The sequence below is a fragment of the Grus americana genome, chromosome 1, assembly GCF_028858705.1.
Source record: "Grus americana isolate bGruAme1 chromosome 1, bGruAme1.mat, whole genome shotgun sequence".
Taxonomy (NCBI): domain Eukaryota; kingdom Metazoa; phylum Chordata; class Aves; order Gruiformes; family Gruidae; genus Grus; species Grus americana.
Genome location: NC_072852.1, coordinates 196,881,998 through 196,901,125, shown reverse-complemented (window position 1 = coordinate 196,901,125; position 19,128 = coordinate 196,881,998). Strand labels below are relative to the sequence as shown.

The 19,128-nt window shown below is 43.1% G+C and overlaps 1 protein-coding gene across 9 annotated transcripts in view; it reads right to left on the bottom strand.

Moving 5' to 3' along the window:
• LNX2 (ligand of numb-protein X 2) overlaps positions 1-19,128 on the bottom strand; it is a 62,955-nt gene that overhangs the window by 26,461 nt on the left and 17,366 nt on the right. For 7 of the 9 annotated variants that reach the window (XM_054813746.1, XM_054813755.1, XM_054813748.1 and 4 more), the window contains one exon: positions 986-1,490. In XM_054813746.1, coding sequence (XP_054669721.1) covers positions 986-1,386 — 401 coding nt within the window. In that variant the 5' untranslated portion in view covers positions 1,387-1,490. Of the gene's footprint in view, positions 1-985; positions 1,491-9,732; positions 9,905-12,946; positions 13,069-19,128 lie in introns of those variants that run through there. The other 2 variants (XM_054813754.1, XM_054813752.1) reach the window with 2 other exon arrangements.

The window sequence follows — 19,128 nt, the reverse complement described above, 5'->3', positions numbered from 1 at the left end:
AAGGGATGCAAGGATCATCTGGTCCAACCTTATAACAACCTTATTTCCCTCTTTCTATCATGGCCTCCTTTCAATATTTAAATATTTGAGGTAGGACGGCATAAAGCAAAGGAACTATAAAATTATTAACAGTTCAAAATAAGGTCCTAAACATTTAGGTGTAGGCAACATTGGAATGTATCTCTCTGACACAAAATCTCTCACAAAAGCTGCACCAAAACTTCCCACTAGTGCAAAGTGATGAATTTCTATCATATTAACAGGGTGTTGGAAGTGTTCTATAACCAATCAAAACAAACAAAAAAATCCTAGCAACTGCATCATGCTTGCACAACATACCATCAACCTGTTCAGTAAACAGATTTTTCTTTAAAACAGAGAAAAATAGGTCTTGCAGGAGTCTTGAGAGATGCTCTGTCCATCTGCCTACCTCAAAGCAGAATCAATTCTGCCGTAACTGTTCCTGATGAAGGTTGGTTTAACATGTTCATGAACACTTCTGGAAGTGGGGAATATACAACCACCACTCGAGCAATCTATGCCAGTGCCGGACCATTGTAAAGCTTTTTCTCCTAAAACCTGAATGAAATCTCCTTTGTTCCTACTGTACTCTTTCCTTCCTCTTTGCAGACAGAGTTAGCACACCTCTCATGTTTCCCCTCTTTCAGCCTTTTTTCCCCTACCATAAACAACCTCCATTTTCTTTAACTTTTTCTGCTAATTCATGTTTATGAGACCTCTAATGAATCACGTCCTTCTCCCCATGACTCTCTTCAAGCGTTCTTCACTATTGCTGGTGCAATGTCAAAAATGGGATCCAGTGCTCTAGTTGCACACACAGACTGACCATTTCCTACGGTTTTCTACTGTGACTTTAAAAACCACCAACAACCCCCTTCCACCTCCTACCCCAATTTCTACTGCTACACAAACTGGCCTACCAAGCGCGTAAGGAACGTGCAACGCAAGCGTCTGCACTGCTCACCTGTTTTTGAGATGTGCTGCCAGGTCACATCGCTGCATGACTTCCTGACACACGGAAGAGAAGGGGCACAAAACAAATAGCTTGTCTAGCAGTTTATGAACAAGAATGCTGGATTTTTTGCAGAGTTTAAAATGGAGTCTTTTCCGATCCAGCGGGCAGAAATCCTTCTCCTGCAGAAAGTTCCTTAGGCACTTGTAGCAGAAAGTGTGTCCACAGGGAGTGTCCAATGGCTGCAACAAGGGCTGAAGGCAAATGTGGCAGACCAAGTCGTCGTCCACTTCGTTCTGGTAGTTGTAGAGGTGGTTCTCCCTTGTCCAGTGCTGCTGGCCACACTCGAAGCACAGCGGGTTCAAGGAGGTATTCTGCTCCACCGAAGCCATGTCGTCACCTGTAGTCCCCATTGTACAGCTAAGAAGGCTGATGGATCCTCCTCATAGGATGGGCTTGCTCACGTAAAGCTGAGAGGGAAGCAACTTCTTCCAGCTCTTCAGTCAAGTGTCATTTTCTGCCAAAAATAAAGAAATAGAAATTATTCATTTTCCATGAATTAATTAAAGTTCTTGTCAGAACTTTTGACTTCTGGGCTTACCAAAACACAACAGCTAGATAGATTAAAAGAACATTCCTGCTTTCTGTAAATTTGTCACAGAAGACAGCAACAAAAAAATCTTCAAGTACGACTCCTTTTACAACATAAATGTTTTACAACTTCATAACAGCTGCTGCAATGCACTGTTTTCACCTGCAAGATGACCAGTTTGTGACAGCAAGGACACCGCATTATGCAATGTCACACTACCAGTGTGCAATTAGCATCTAGCACAAAAATACCCTATTGTGGAATAATGGTTATATGACCAAGTAATTAAATGTGTTCTTTAATATGAGATTATGATTTTAATCTGGTCCTACTCTCTTTTTTGGATTTTGACTATTAATGTAGAATATTACACATTAAATACATTGCATTAGAAATAACAGCAACAAACCACTTACTTTCCATTAGTAATATTGCATATATGTCACCACTTACCTTCAGGTTTTCTCTGTGGGTTGCTACACAGTAAGAGAGACTGATTCTACCTAATACACCACATTTGATTTAGTACAGAGGGCAGTAATAAAAATATGGAAAAAACTAACCACATGAAGCTATTGGTTCCAAACAACTAACCTGTTTTGCTTTTTATCTAACAAAACTACCGCATACTTGATGTGACGATAATCATATCAGTTAAAGGACTGTGGGATTTATTTTCTAAACTTTCTAAGTTATTAAACTTTGCCCCTCTTAAAATAGCTGCCTGGTCAGGAAACCGTGCAGCCGTCAGTCTGCCATTTCAAACGCTAAACCCTTACCCCTCCCAACCTTATTTACCCTTCTCTCCCTCACAAAATCACGCTGCTTGACACTCATAACAGGATGATTTAGAAAATAAAATTTTCTCACATTCTTAAGAGACCTGCTCATTCGTTAGTTTTCATGTATGTTCTCATCAGTAGGGAAAAAAGAAAAACAACATAAAATTCGAGCAATGCTCACTTTGTGCCTAAATTCTTTATTGCAATTCAGCAAGCAACACGCATGACAGACACTTACTGTATTCAAGCAGAGTAGTAGCAAGCATACGGAGAAATGAAAACTGCTAGTCTAGATACCAGCCCATCATCTTTATTTTTAGCTGCTGAACTGTAGTCATAAGTATATTCTGAAATGCATGTGGAACACATGCATTTCACCATGTCTTACTTTTTAAGAGAATCCCCGTTTTGGTTTTTGCCCCTTGACCTCACACAGCCAAGCACAAGACTTAGAGCACATTTTACAAGGATTATTATATCCTTTGACGCAAAAAGGATTAAATAGTAATTTGTAATCCAGGCTTCTATTCTGCTGTGGAAATTGATGCTCATCGTTGCCCTGCCTTGTAGTAGATAATGTGCACCTTCTGGAAAGGATTTCGCGAGGGAAGAGCATAGCAGTTCTTTGTTGCTGGAGACTCAGAATGCAAAATGAGACCCCAAAAGAGATTACTCAAAAAACAGTCTTAAACATATTATGTAAGAGTTCAAAGATTGGAGAGCAGATAAGGAGAGCAGTGCACGGGGCCCTCGTGCTCAAACCGCAGCACTCTCGCTCTGCCTTGATGCTACTGGATTAACACAGAAGGGATGAGACCCGTCTAATGGCTGTTCTTTATGTAATACAAAATAAACCAGATAAATGTTCTAGAAAAACACTGCATTGATTTGCGACTTTACCAAATTATTTTGCCACTTAGGGCACCAGGAGAGGAACACGTGGCATGTGTCATATTGTGCTTGGGGGTACCTGCGACACCAACAGGTAGGGCAGAGGAAAGGGACATGCAGAATGGGCAGAGAAAGAGGGTGTTGCCCAAATGCTAGACCCACTTGACTACCGACTACGACCAGGACTCCTCCTCCTTCTCCAAGTAACCAAGGTCCCAAGAAAGGAGCAAGTCCTACATCAGCAAGGCTACGGAAAAACCCAAGGACCATTCTGTGCACTGCGGTTAGGAGCTCCGGTTATGAACCCCTGAGAGTGAGCATCCTGAAGTCACCTTCTTGAAGGCTTCCAGTATTTCTATCCTTTGAAGTCTACATGACTCACATGGCAGTCTGCTACAGAGCACCAGGCAGTAAATATATCCATGAGATACTTTGACCATACACTTGCTATGGTCAAATCGATACCTGCACTCATCTTTTAGGAGGCTGGAATGAAGTCCTTTTGTGTGCTAAAAACTTTTTTAAATAACTTATGCCAAATTTTGAACAAAAAATAAAACAAGAAAAGTTATTGAGCAATCAGGCTTTCACTGTCATGTTTTAAATTATCATGACAAGCCTTCTTTCTTAGGGAAGGTATCTCCACAGACAAGCTCTATTTACTGAAACCACAAGAGCTTGTCCTCAGTGAAACACAGGCAGTCACCCTCTGTTGCCCACCACTGAAGGAGGTGAGCACACAGACCTGTTCCTACGACCGCCCCATCCCAGTGCCTTAACGCTACTGGTGCAGGGACAAGTGCCCTCGCTGTGCTTTGCAGCGGAGGTCCCACTGCAGACCAGGCTGTTTCTGCTGGCGGCTGACATTGCCTCTGGAGGCTTCTCAGCGTTGCCGGTGCCCTGTTAGCTTAAACCATTGATAAATAGTGTATAAACTAACCCCACCATCTTTTCTGCAGCTGACGTGACCACCCTTACACCATATCTTTGCTGGCAGAGCTGCGTGAGAAATAGATAGTGGATTACAATATGAAAATTTAAAAAAAGTCAAAACCAAAACCCAATACCACCACCCCAAAAACCAACAACCAAAAAAATCCCATTGAGATTTCTTCATTTTCGCAGTGCTGTCTGCTTCCTTCGCTGCTGTGCTGCATTTGGGGCAAGCCTGTTCCAGGACTGAGGAATCAAGTCACCAGGATTTGTATTGATTTTATACCCCAGGTCCCTAACTACCAATTCCAAGACTTTTTACAGGCTATTCCCAGTGCTAAATATCAACTGATTTACAAAGTCCACAAAGGCAGTATTTGTGGTCTGAGCAACAACTGGGATGGCAGGCAGGGTCTGAATTTCACTGATGTAAAGCATTATATCCCTGAAATCCACAATAGTGGAGCATTGCCATTTATAATACCCTACTTCAACCCTCTTTATGCATCCCTTATTTGCTGTATCTCTTATCACTGCCGATCACCAGCTCCTCAGGATGATATCAGCTCAGGAAAGCTGCAAACAGGAAAAATAGTCAGAATTATAAAAAATATGAAGAGGGTAAAGGAGCCAGACAGGCCTGTTATTCCAGTGTGTTGGGTTTTGTGTGGCAAGGTTTTGGTAGCGGGAGGGGCTACAGGGGTGGCTTCTGTGAGAAGCTGCTAGAAGCTTCCCCTGTGTCTGATGGAGCCAATGCCAGCCGGCTCCAAGATGGATCCGCCCCTGGCCAAGGCCAAGCCAATCAGCGCCTCTGTGATAACATATTTAAGAAGGAAAACAAAGGAGTTAAAGGAAGTTTTTGCAACCAGAGAGAGGAGCGAGAAGATGTAAGAAACTCTGCAGACACTAAGGTCAGTGAGGAAGGAGGGGGAGGAGGTGCTCCAGACACCAGAGCAAAGATCCCCCTGCAGCCTGTGGTGAAAACCATGGTGAGGCAGGCTGTCCCCTGCAGCCCATGGAGGAAGGATGAGGGGGTGTAGAGATTCTACCTGCAGCCCGTGGAGGACCCCACGCTGGAGCAGGTGGAGGCACCTGAAGGAGGCTGTGGCCCGTGGGAAGCCCACGCTGGAGCAAGTCCGGGCCGGACCGGTAGACCCGTGAAGAGGGGAGCCCACGCCAGGGCAGGTTTGCTGGCAGGACTTGTGACCCCGTGGGGGACCCCACGCTGGAGCAGTTTGCTCCTGAAGGTCTGCACCCCGTGAGAGGGACTCCATGCTGGAGCAGTCTGCTCCTGAAGGTCTGCACCCTGTGGGAGAGACTACGCTGGAGCGGTTTGTGAAGGACTGTAGCCCGTGGGAGAGACTCCATGTTGGAGCAGGGGAATGTTGAGAGGAGTCCTCCCCCTGAGGACAAAGAAGTGGCAGAGACAATGTGTGCTGAACTGACCGCAACCCCCATTCCCTGCCCCCTTGTGCCGCTGAGGGGGGAGGAGGTTGAAGCCGGGAGTGAAGTTGAGCCCGAGAAGATGGGAGGGGTGGGGGGAGGTGTTTTAAGATTTGATTTTATTTTCTCATTGCTCTACTCTGTTTTGCCTAGTAATAAATTAGATGAATCTCCTCTCTACATTCAGTCTGTTTTGCTCCTGACGGTAATTAGCGAGTGATCTCCCCCTGTCCTTATCTCGACCCAAGCCTTTTGTTAGACTTCTCCTCTTCCATCCCGCTGGGGGAGGGGTGAGTGAGCGGCCGCGTGGCACCCAGCTACCGGCTGGGCCTAAACCACGACATCCAGTCATATAATTCCCTAGGAAATAATTCTCCCGGGACTTCATTACAACAGCCGAGCAGTGCAGGTGGTGCCCTGCTTTCAGTTTTAAATCACAATCCACTCGGGAACTGGGCAAGACTGGACATCCAACTGTGCAAATTTTTATTTAAGTGGAGTGTGCATGAGAGCGATTTTAAACTGAAAAAGACAGCCTTATCCTTAGGCCTCCTCTAGTTCTGACTTATTGATTCAACTAACATTCTTTGGAGAAGCTTGACATATTTTTGCAAAAGTGTAAGATGTCAGGCTTTATACCTACATCAGATTTCACGATGTTTATTCCTTCTCTCTGAATGGGCACTATAAAAAAAAAAAAACACCAAACCACAAGGAAACTGGAATTGTAGCAATAACTTAGCCTTTTTACTATGGCTGTCTTTTTTTACATAAGTCACAAATAATTAACACTAGTTTCAGTCTGAAGTTAATGGAAACATGTATTTTGCAATGAATGCTCTCAGAGATTTAAGTAATTTCTAAATTCTCTTATTTAAATCCTAGAGATGTAGAGCCCATTAACTGACTGTTCAAAATTTTACAAAAAAATCTGACTATACCCCAGAAACAAACAGCTAAGAAAAATGCTCATGTTACCAACTAATCTCTCTAAAAATTATCTTTAATATACCACAATTTCCTATTTTGTTTACTATCCTATGCAATTTCCTCAACCAAATGCAAAGGTCAAAGGAACACCCTCTGATGAATGACATGCCTGTTCCTTTACTGGACTCCCTGTGTCCCAAAACAGCTGGGATGCAGATCTCTCAGTTCTGTGGCTAATTAAGAAAAATAAACGTCTTCTCACTGAAACGAAGTTTAATTTATACTGTGTAGCTTAAACCAACAGCAGGTGAGAAAATGTCCAGCTGTATGTCCTCTCGATTCAAGGCCACCAGGCACCGGCCGCTGCTTCTCATCCCAAAGGACTCCAAATTTTGCTGCCTGCTGGCAGCACCGGAACGCCGCAGCATATCCCTTTCTTATCCTTCCACAGTGGGGAAAAGGAGGGTGTGGAAAGAAGTTGTAACAGCTACGGTGAAGGTTTCCTATGACCCTCAACACAGGCAGTCCCTTCCTGGTCAGTAAGTCAGGAAGGAAACACGTAACTTTATTGATCAATAACTCTGAACAACAGTATGGTCGTCACCCTGGGTTTCAGGAAAGGTTGGCTTAATTTGAAACTGTCACAGGATTTCTGAAGTCCGTTCTCCGTGGCCAGGGCACCTGAGCACCCAAGCTAGTGAGGAAGGATCTCAGGGTACAATTCCCTTGCCTTCTCCAAAGGCCAGGGCTGTGAACAGGATCTCTTAGCAGCCACGAGCGGATCCACACAAGCCTCAGGAGAGGGAAACTAGACAGTGGTTACATCCATTGCTTAAAACCACATCCTAACTGATGAAACACTAGTTCTTAGTTCCCAGGCCAGTATCCTTCACAGGAATTACAGCATCAGGCTGATGATTCATAGTGTTTTCAAAGCAGATCCTAACTCGAGTGGAAGAATAAAAGACAGCAGAAACTGTAATAAAAAACATGATGAGAATAAATAGCTGGTGCACAGCACTACAGGGGGAAAGTGTTATTCCACATCTTCCAATAAGCATGACCTAGCTCATTAGATACAATCTCTGCTTTAATATTAAAGCCATACAGCAAACAAGTGAAGCAGAACTAGCAACTTGTATTGACTTTACAACATCCATGTTAATTATATTGATATCTGAGGGCTGCGCTGTCTTCAAACACCAAACCCCAATTCGATTCTAGTCCAAGTTTATGAGACAGTAATGCTGTTAGACTCTTCCTCTATTGAAACAGCAAACAACTGAAAGTGGTGTCAAAAAATGGCACCTGGCAGCTCAAAGTCAGGAAAAAACCTACGAGAGATGGGCAAAGCACAGCAGCTAGACTGGGACAGATTTCTGCTAATGCTGCAGCCACACTGTCACCACATGCCAATTATCCAATACACCTATTTTTTGTGCCAATGAGCAACCCTTTCCCACGTTTTTTTAAGTCGTTGAGCAGAACGACTATAATTTTTAGATTCAAACTAAATAAAACTGTGCTTGAACGGTGACTTTGTTCCACTGAACCACAAGCAGGCAATGCTGGGTTTGCAGTAAAACCACCGCTCCGCAGCTTCTTTTTTTGCCTCTGTGCTTGTCTTTTTACACCATCAAAGCAATGCCCACACAGCCAAGGTGTCAGCCCTACACCAGATGTTGATGTGGCATCATCGCTGCAAAGGCAACGGGTCGCAGGCGATGGTTTCCCTTCCCCACCTGAGGGGTGCAGGTTTTTACATGCAATATCCTAACAAAAGATGTGCACATGCGCTCCCCTTGCTGGGTATTTCTGGAGTACGGTGTTTTTCCAGGTTGCGAAATGAAACCCTGCTTAAATCTGGCGAATAAGGAGTCTTTGGGAAAATTAATAGGACCATAAGTTGCGTTCGGTATTTGTGGAGTGCTGTGTTTCCGTGGCAACGGGGGGCTACGGGCTTTAATTACCGCCGCGACGTTAAGGGTCCCTGCTGTACAGTGGCACGTGTGAGATGCTGCCTGGGGGGAGGAACCGGCAGGAGGAATGCCTGCGCTGCCTGTGCTGCCCTCTCTGCCCTGGCTGCCTGCGGAGCCTTAGGGGGTCTGAGCAACCCATCGCACCAGGGAACGAAGAGATGTAAAGAAAGGGGAAAGAGAGGGGAAGTGGAAGGCCATCCAACCTTAGGAGAGAAGATGGATGATGCCTGCCTCCCAAAACTAGCACCTCAAACCCAGGGATGCTCGACACCAGGGGATGACAGGAGGAAAGAGAAGGATGCGGTGCCCAGAGATAAAGTGGCCAGAAGGTTTTGCTCGAACACATGAAGATCATCCTGCAGCCATTTTCTACGGCACAAACGGAACGGCTTCTATTTTGGGACCAGGAGATTAAAATAGCTTTACTTTAGTCAAATTGGTTTCAAATGAGACAGGGAAGAAGAGGATTGTGACCCTATGGATGTCTCTGCAATGAAATATCCTTTCTTTATAGCAAATACTGAGCTATATCAAATAAATCATCTCAGACTAGAAGAAAAGGAGACGAGAGTAAGAATCTTTAACAAAGATACATCTACGCATCTACAGATTAAACTTTGCATATTCCTACTGAACAAGAGGAGTGCTGAAAAAGGAAGAAGTAAGACACACCAGCCAAGCTAGACGAGAGCCGCCCAGGTTCGGATGGCTGGGCCGCTCTCCTGGCCTGCAGGAAGCCTGAACCCCTCGGAGGAGAAAGGACTTGAACTTGCACCCTTCTTCTGCAGGCACGGCAGCCACTGCTGCCCACCGTACTCCAAGTCTCACTCACAAGTATTTGCCCTTCTCTGCCAGCCTGTTTCACAAGAGAGGCGGTGGCCACCGTTACAATTAGGAAGAATCCATTTTATGTGGCTAACATTCAATGTTCTGCTAAGTGGAAAGAGAAAAGTCTGTTTCCAGGGGCTAACTCTGCTTGGTGTCAGAAGCCACCCCACTGCAGAAACCACCGAATGCGGGACAAGTGCCCTGGGGCTTGAGATGCTCCCAACAACTGAGCAGGCTTCCAAGACTTAGGACTGAGCGTGTAAAAAATTCTGCATGAACCCTCCTTCAAGCTCCTAAATACCTTCTCGGATTTTGCAGCAGTGGAAAAAAATAAATAGAAAGAAGCAAAATGAAATGAAAGTGAAAATAACCCACACTTACCTGCCGGTAGAGCCAAAGACAAATTCCCTTCCTAGTGCAAAGAACATAATGAAAGCCGTATCTCATTACCACCCTTCTAACGCGTGGGCTTTTATATCCAGTGGGAGCCAAAAAAGTACCCTGACAGTCAAAAATCCACTGCAAGGAGACAATTAGCGAGGCTTTCTTCTCACTGACCGAGTAGAGGAGAAAGGCAAGAAAGAGTAAAACATTTGCTTATCCGCCATGGTTATTTTCTGCAGTGCAATCTGTCCACCAGCCCTTGCCATATGTGCCACCCTTTCTGTTTGGAGAGATGAAGGCAGCAGAAAGCTGTCCGTCAAGATGCTAAACCTTCTGGAAAGCCCTCCCCTGCGCACTTTGCCCTGAAATGGGGACTTCTGTGGATGAACAGAAAACACTTAACTAGATTAAACGTAGCCAGTTCCTGGGTGTGCACACACAGAATTTGATTTGATTAATTCAAATTTTAAGGAGCTGAAGCGATTCAAAGAAAATAAAGAAGGAAGTGGTGAGCTACATTCCCTTTTTCTGTTCTTCTGTATAACCAGTCCCCATCCCTACGGGTGTGTATAGAGAAAATTCAGGGAGACAACACTTGGATTAATCACAAAACAGCTTTGATGACAGACAGAAGCTGGGGGTGGAGGGGTGGAAAGAAGGATAAAAGAACTTTCTGGGTAGTTAAATCGCAGGAGTAACTATTTTCAGGGAGACACACCAGCCCCATCTTTTCCTTTGGGTGTATGCCACCTTGCGTAACATGTTACAGCTGGTTTCCCCCATCACCCACAACCTGAGTGATGGTGGAAAGCTATTTGGAAAGGTAAACTATACTGTTACTAAGCAGTTCTTTAGCTCATGAAAAAAATGAACCTAACAAAAAAGAACAATCTCTCTCAAAACAAGGATTTCTAAGATGTGTGCGAGATGGAGCCAAGCGGACAAGTTTTAGAGATGGCTTAGATAAATGATAAGCCACAGGCTGTCTTTGCTCCGCAGGAAAGCAGGCAGAGTCCTTGGCAGGAGCAAGTGCCCATCGGCTGTGAGGAACCCATGACAACCCATGGCCAGAGGAAGAAACCGGAAAGTATGGGAGAAAGAGTGCAGAGGATGGGGATGGTCTAGACAGAAGGTTTGTGGCTTCAGCCTCCAGCCTCAACCTGTGAAACAGCACCCTGGCAGCTCAGGAGCATCGCTTGAAGAGCTAAAGCAATGCCCTAAACTGGTCTGCCCTGCCTAGAGACTGCTTATTTTCTCCGTAATGAAAGAAAACAAATTATCACCACATCAGGACTCTCCAAAAAAGAAAAAAATAAAAGCCTTCTTAAGCCCACAGTCAAAACAGTGTTTAATTCAGGCTACTTACACAAAGGCCAAATTAGCCAGGAGACACGACTTGCTCGTGAGCAGGGGTACCATACACAGAGTGACTGGTTCACCTGCGAAACAACCCCACGTGGTCTGCAGCCCAGCGCGACCAGGGAGCGAGGAAAGCTGTGCTGGACCCAGCCACCCCTTGGCAGCCGGTGACTCGTCCTGAAAGCACCGCCATGCCTGAGCAGTCCCTACCTGTGCCTGGGAACGGCGCTGGGATGCCATCCGCTAGCTGTCACTTAGATTAACTCCACAATAAAGGCAAGTTCTTTGATTCTTAATGCTTTAGGGTGATGGCTGTGCCTCTTCCTATTAACTCCGCCGAAGACATTTCACTTTGCTGCTCTACATAACTTAATTTCCACCTAATTCCCAGGGAGGACTTTCCTTCTGATCCGCATAAAAAGGTTATTTTCAGAGCCAGCTGCCCGACCCAGCTTTGAGCACCCAGGAAAGGCAGAGCGTGACCTGTCCTCATGCTCTTGTGTATTTATACAAAATACTCCCGTGTTATTTTGTAGGACGTTTGTCAGAAAATAATAACTTTACATTGCGATCTCCTGCTTATGCTCTCTGTATGTACACGTACTGTGTATCAGATAGATGTACTCTGGACACATACTGAAAACGAATGGCTCCATGCATCATCAGGATTTACATAACAAGAACATGTTAGCTCTAGAAGCTGTAGTCTTAAATATACAAATATTATCTTAAATAAAAAACATTTAAATATTTTGTATGTAAACAGGTCTTTACATACACAGTAGACTAATACTTGATCTGGGGCCTCCAGACAGGATTCAGAGAGGGAAGTGGACTTTGAGTTGACTATGTAAAGTCAAGTCTGGTTATACAGATTTGACAGAGACAAAGAATATGGAAGCAACGAAAGCACAGCCTTTGTTTTTAGTCCAACTGTAGAATCATATATTTTCTGCTTCAGCCCTTGTAATTCCACAGCCACCAAGAAAGAGTGGAGGCAACATCTGTTGAATGAAAAAAAGCCAACAAAAAACCCCAAACATTTTTCCTAAAACATTTCTCTGCAGTTATTTATCTGTCTGAGGTGCAAAGTTTGGCTGCTGCGGTGTGTCCCCTGAATCCTGTTAGTGCTCTCAGAAAGAAACTACTTCAGCAGGAACACTGTTGAAAAACAGTCCTTTAATATTCAAGTGAAAATGTTACCAAAGATGCATAGTAACAGACAGTAAGCCAACAGGTCCTGGTATGTATTCTCAAATGAGTGACAGGGGCTAAATATTAAGCAGCAATCTTCTACCTCCCCCTTGCAGAATGAATAACGTGGAGGAGTGAGCGCTGAACTGCTGTTACAGCATTGCTGTTTGCTTTCCTCGGTAGTCTTGTTCTCTTTGTTTAAAAAAATAAGATTCCTAAACAACGGCAGACAAATGAAAATCATTAGCTTCTAAGTGAGTAGTACAAATTAAAATAAAATCAAAGGAAAAAAAATTACTCTAAAGACACATAAGTGGTTGCACCTATGTAAAACACCAAACTAGTAGCCATATGCAGAAATTATATAGAACATACGTATTTATATAACTAAAGAAATAAACTAGAATAAAATTGTCCAATAAAAGCCCAAGAGGGTTAAGCGCTCCGAGAAGGGTACTTGTCCTACAAGCAAACAGAGGGAAGGGTCAGAAGTTTGGTGGAGTGGGGAGGCATCAGGGCTCCAACTGCTATGCTCGTCTAGCAAACAAAAGCCAAGTTGTTAAAAAACTGAAGGCCTAGAATTATGAAATAAAAATGCATTTCCATTCTCAGGTACTTACTAATGAACTTGCAAAACATATAGAAGATGTTTACTCACATCAGTAGGGAATTCTGCTTCACCACATTCTGGGAAGAGAGTGGGAAAGCAGTGATGCGCTAAGAGCCCCACCAGGTAGGACGTTGAGATTCCTAACTTCAGGCACCACTTTTCTGTATCCGTGGTCAAAATGGCTCCAGCAACAGAGGCTGACAGAAGCATGCTACGTTGGCAAGAAGCCAACCTTCTCCTTCTCCTCCTCCTCCTCCTCCCTGTCCAATATCTTCTTAACACGCTGAAATTTTGCATTTGAGATTCTGTGGGGGACGACACAATTTTCACTTCCTCATTTATTCTATGTATTCAAACCTTAAGAGCTAGCTCTTAAAATACCAGTCTTGCTTTGAAGGATATTACTTCATTAGCATTGCTTTTGGAAAAATGTCTTTAAGAGGCAGACGATTCAGCCTCTGGAATACCCATCTTCTTTGCACTCCCTAACCACAATGCGCATTTTCCCAAACCAAGCACTTCTCAACAAGTTAGGTTAGGTTCACGGGCATAAAAAATTAAAACTCTCATTTGTTTCCATACTTTTTTTTTTTTTTTACTCCTAACCCATGCTAAACACTTTCACATGTTTTATGCCAGATACTCAGATGAAACATTTTTTAAACTTTATAATCCTTTTTTTTTTAATTGCTATATCATCCAAGAGCCAGAAACCATCACAGACAACGCTCCTACCGCACTGGGAGCTGTGCAAATGAACCCAAAAGATTACGCATTCTGAGATAAAGACTCACATTCCCATGGGATATATCTCTTTTTCATAAAAAGGGAGCAGTGCTGTGCCTCAAAACGATGAGACCCCAGAAATGGCATACAAGGTCCAATGCTGCTGGAGACACCTGCCAACCCTTCGTGCAGAAGCAGCAGCCGTGCTGGTAAGGCCAGGTTAGCTTAATGCAATGGCACTAGCGTATGATGGAGTATTTGGAAATAACATATTTCCAAGCATCTCTGCTCCTAGTAGCAACAATGGAGATTCAGGGAATTAGTCTGAAGTTCACCTGCAAACTACCAGTTCATAAAATCCAGACCTTGTAAGAAATGACTCAAACCTACTATTAAGTTCAGAGCAGTCCAGCGGCTCAGAGGAACAGGGTCTAGTGGGTCAAAGAGACCTTGCCACAGGTCATCTTCACCTGGCAGAGTTGCCAAAAAACTAAGGAATACCTAGAAAATGAGTGCACACTTTATCCTGCATCAAACTTGTAATATAGAGAAGTATGAGGGAATTCCCACCAAAAAAAAAAAAAAAAAAAAGTCTGCTCTAGAGTTACTAGTTTCCAGCTAGACATAGACATTTGGGTCAGAAAAACAACTTTTCACATTTCTCTAAAGAATTGTTTACTACTGCAATAAAACCAGCCTTGATTTTCACTGGTTTTGAGAGTTAAAAAGCTAGTAATTCCAATTTAATGAACCAAGAGGTGGGCAGAGTAATTAAAAGCCTTCATCCTGTCCTTTCTGCGTGCAATCTGAAAACCAGAAGTGCAGTCAAGAACATGATGAGATTTTCATTCAAAGGAGACATCTTACTTTAAAAGCAGTAGATTCAACTACAAACTGTCTCTTAACAGTCACGTGGGATGAGAACACAGAAACAATAAATAAAATCCCAGGCAACCAGTCTACCTCCATATATTGAGTGAATGTAAAGAAAACATATGGGAAAAGAAAAGAGTCCTGAAAGGCCACCCTAGCTGAACAATTTTGAGATGGAAAAGGTAAAACCTTTCACAGAACCCAGAAGTTACAGTAGAAAGCTACTGCAATAATATAGCATACTTTGGCTAAAAGGAGTAATCTGCATACATTTCCCTTTATAAACTTCAGAACTGGAAATATATGAACTTGGATTTACTGCTCGTCCATACAGACTGGTTTAACTGAACATGAGGTTTCAATAAGGTTGAATTCTGAACTGATCCTTATTTTGTTGTTAAAGCATGTTTGTTGTTTTAGCTTCAGCCAATCCCTACTACTAAATGGAAGTAAATATAAAGCTAAGAGTTTGCAAAGTGTCTTGGTTTTTTTTTTCACTACATAAATGAAAATAAATCACTGCACCTTTCCTATATGCAATAGAAGATGGATTTTTTTTGGATGCTGGATTTGGAGAACAGCACGTCTGCTGAGGTTCCGGCTGGCTGGAGACCCATGTTCTCCACTGCTCTCCTGACTCCCTTCAACCTTGTGAATGTAACCAAGGGGATGCTTTGGCTCAGAGATTCCGATTTAATTGCAAACTGGGGATCAAAGCATGCGATCGACTAGCTATAAAACCTTGTCCCAAATAATTATTGTAAACATTGGTACACAGCATGCTTAGGGTAAGAAAATACACAAACAAAACCATTGAACTTCACCAACAATTTCAAATCTTCAGTTAGAAAACCTTCTAACAGCCAGCCCTGACACCTCACTTGCCCTCCCATTTTCCCTCTCCCTCCTTCCCCTCCCCAAATCCTGGAAACACAGTGAAACAGGAATGATTCTTCTGGGACAAACGTTTCCACTTGAAAACATTAAGTACAGTTATTTCAAAATACCTACATACAGAGCTCTTAACTTAACAAGAAGCCCTGAAAGATTTAGTAAAAAGAAGGAACAAATGCATGAATGCTCTTCTGTTTCTTGTTCTGTTTTTCAGAAGTATATAAACCCTTTTTGTTTTTTAAAAAAAGTCTTAACCAGAGGACTTGTGTTACTTGGAGTCTGAATGCGCTGCACAACGCCCAAAGAAATGAGAAGCCTTTTTTGCAAGGTGGTTATAAAGGCTACCTGGAAGTTTACCAGGGTTTCTAGGATGCCCATTGGAAAACCTTATGGATAACCGTACAACTATTACTACATACGTATCCTAGGAGACCAAAGAGCATTCGCATTTAAGAGCTTATTTCCCAGCCACCCTCTCGATACACATCTCATGCATTTATAAATAATACAAATAGCTGTGAGAAAGGAGGACGTTGGTTTAATTTCAGCCAGAACGTACGCTGACCTCTGCCTATATCAGCTCAAATGTTTCATTTTATTTCACTCCTCTTTCTCACCTTCTGACTAAAAAGATGTCAGAAATCTTATGTAATTCATTAAATGTGTTTTTAAACTTGAATTTTACAACTGAGCAAAGATAAAAATATTTAATCCTTAAAAATTCATATACATACATGCAAATCACCAGAAAGAGCCTTTGTATTCATGCAAGTGAAATTTAGATTTCTGACCACAACATTTTGCAAAGCATCAACCTGTTAAATACAACATATCAGAGAACCATATAATTTAGGAAAAACCCTCAGAAAGAGAAATGCAAAAAAAAAAAAAAATTAAACAAAAAGCACAAACCAGCTAATTCGAGACAGACTCACTTTCCACTTCAGGTTAGAATAGCCTGCGCATTTGAAACAAGCCGAATCGAAAGCATTCCCTTCATTTCTTGTTTGTAATTCTCGTCACAGGGTCTAACCTGCAATTAAGCACTTGGCACCCAGCCTCTGAAGAAGAGCATCTTTAAAATGCCGAGCGGAGCCCTGGAAACACCCAGGTACGATTCCTCGGCAGCCGGCACCGAGGATCTGTTACAAAATCTGCGACACAGAGCACGGCAGCCCCTTCCCTTCATCACCTTTTTAGTCTACGTTTCTTACCCTTCCATCCCAGCGGAGGCAAGGAGGGAGCACGGCACACCTGCCCAACATAAAGGAAAAGAAGAATACACTGCTGTTCTCCTAGAGGAGGGAATATCACATGACAACAGGGAACTTCAAGAAAAAGGTTGTCAGCATGCCAGTATACACAAATTAATTCACCGGTGGGTAATTAAAACAGGACCAGCCCCTCCTATAACCACTAAGCAGCTCTCGGGGTTTGATTTACTTAAAGCAGTAAATTCATCTAATCACCTAACCTCGCACAAATACAAGTGAAGCCCTAATAACTGTGGCTCGGTAAATACTAACCAGAGCAGAAGGCAGCGTCAAAGATCTGCAGGCACTCTCTTGCACTGTGTCATTTTCAAATCCTAAACCTAACATTAAAATTAACCGCAGGCTAAAATGTCGCCAGCAATTTCTCATGAATGCATAATGAAACGGTGCTACTACATCTAGAGCATCACAGTTCTGTAAGCACGCTCAGCAAGCATGTGCGGGTATCACACGCACAGGAATACTTACAATAACTCCATGCATATAGTAGATTTACAACACATACAGGGCATTTCAAGTCTCTGCCATGTTCTCCATGTGCTATGAATGTTATGTAAAGCAATGCAACGTTTGCAAGAAAAACAACAGATTGGATTGTATAACGTTATTTTTATTTCCTCCCCTCCTCTATTTAAGAAAATCCTACTTTTTAAAAAAGAAAATTAAAATGAAATGTTGAAACTGTTCTCAAAACTGTGCATGCTTTCTGAAAGTCTCAACTTCTGTATAGTTTTATAATTCAGTATCTCAATACTAGAGGAGTATTTAGTGCAGAAAGTCAGTTTTACATCCTGAAATTACTCTGCTTTTGTCAATTAAAAAAAGATTTTTTTTTTAAAAAAGTATTTTTTCTTTCAAATTCACTAACTTCCTGGCTTTTTGAATATATTAGATATAATGCATATTTGCACTCACAAACTGCAAACCACTATCTTCCATGGTAGCTTTTACAAAATCCAGTATACTGGACTTCAGTAACTCCACTTTCAAACTGAATACTTAAGTATTATTTTTCCATTGTACTGGACAGATGACATGCAGCAGAGTCTACAGCCAGCTAAATGCGATAACCACCATATCCCCCACAACACCGTTCTCTCCCTTCCCTTACTTAGTTCTATGAAGCGGATTAAAAAAAAAAAAACCTAAACCTATGAACACCACCATAGATCAGCAGCAGACAAGTATGCTCCAGCACTGAAGCATTCAGTTTGAGGTCTCAGTGGATGCCTCAGAAGACTTCAGGGTGGTCTTTATACCACCCTCCACTTGAGAAAACACAATTGCAAAGTAAATTTACCATCTGAAAAAGTACCAAAACTGTTTTTTCTTCTTGCCTTGGCCTGGTCTTAAACAAACAGACATGGATAAACAGTGTAATGAAGAGGACTGATGTCCTTCTGGTTCACAGGAGAGCTGCATGGCCTAGACGAGACATCACCCCAAGTGAGGCCACTTGACCAGTTAAATAAATTGTCTCATCAGAAGCGAGGCCCATTCCACTCCTTCCCATGAGATAAAGCCTCCAATGGTATTTCAAAGATCAGAGTGCGCTATGGAAACTTTTGACCTCTGCTAGAGACATTTCCAATGGCACTAAAATGATGATGTCAATGTTATTTATTCTAGGCTAGGGATGTTTTATTTGAGTTTGAGCATTTGCCTGTAATACACCATTTAATCTGAAGAACCAAGATAAACCAATCCTGGCTACAGCGTTCCTCTGTCAACACACCAATACTACGCCTACAGGGGTTTCCTTTAGCACGCAAATATCATTAATTAAAATAAAGTTGTGCCTGGAAATGGCATTTGCTAAGATACCAAGGTTTTTAACATGGGGATCTTAGCTGTACCATGAAATGGCGTGTTGAAATGCCACACAGCGAAGGGAGGGAGTTGATTCAACAAGGCTCAGTGCCAGGTCCTGCACTTGGGTCACAACAACCCCAGGCAATGCTACAGGCTTGGGGAAGAGGGGCTCAAAAGCTGCCTGGCGGAAAAAGACTTGGGGGTGTTCGTCGACAGCCAGCTGAATATGAGCCAGCAGTGTGCGCAGGTGACCAAGAAGACCAACAGCATCCTGGCTTGTATCAGAAATGGTGTGGCCAGCAGGACTAGGGAAGTGATTGTCCCCCGTACTCAGCTCTGGTGAGGCCGCGCCTTGAGTACTGTGTTCAGTTTTGGGCCCCTCACTACAAGAAACACATTGAAGCACTGGAGCATGTCCAGAGAAGGGCAACAAAGCTGGTGAAGAGGCTAGAGCACAAGTCTTATGAGGAGTGGCTGAGGGACCTGGGGTTGTTTAGCCTGGAGAAAAGGAGGCTGAGGGGAGACCTTATCACTCTCTACAACTACCTGAAGGGACGTTGTAGCCAGGTGGGTGTTGGTCTCTTCTACCAAGTAACAAGCAATAGGACAAGAGGAAACAGCCTCAAGTTGTGCCAGGGGAGGTTTAGATGG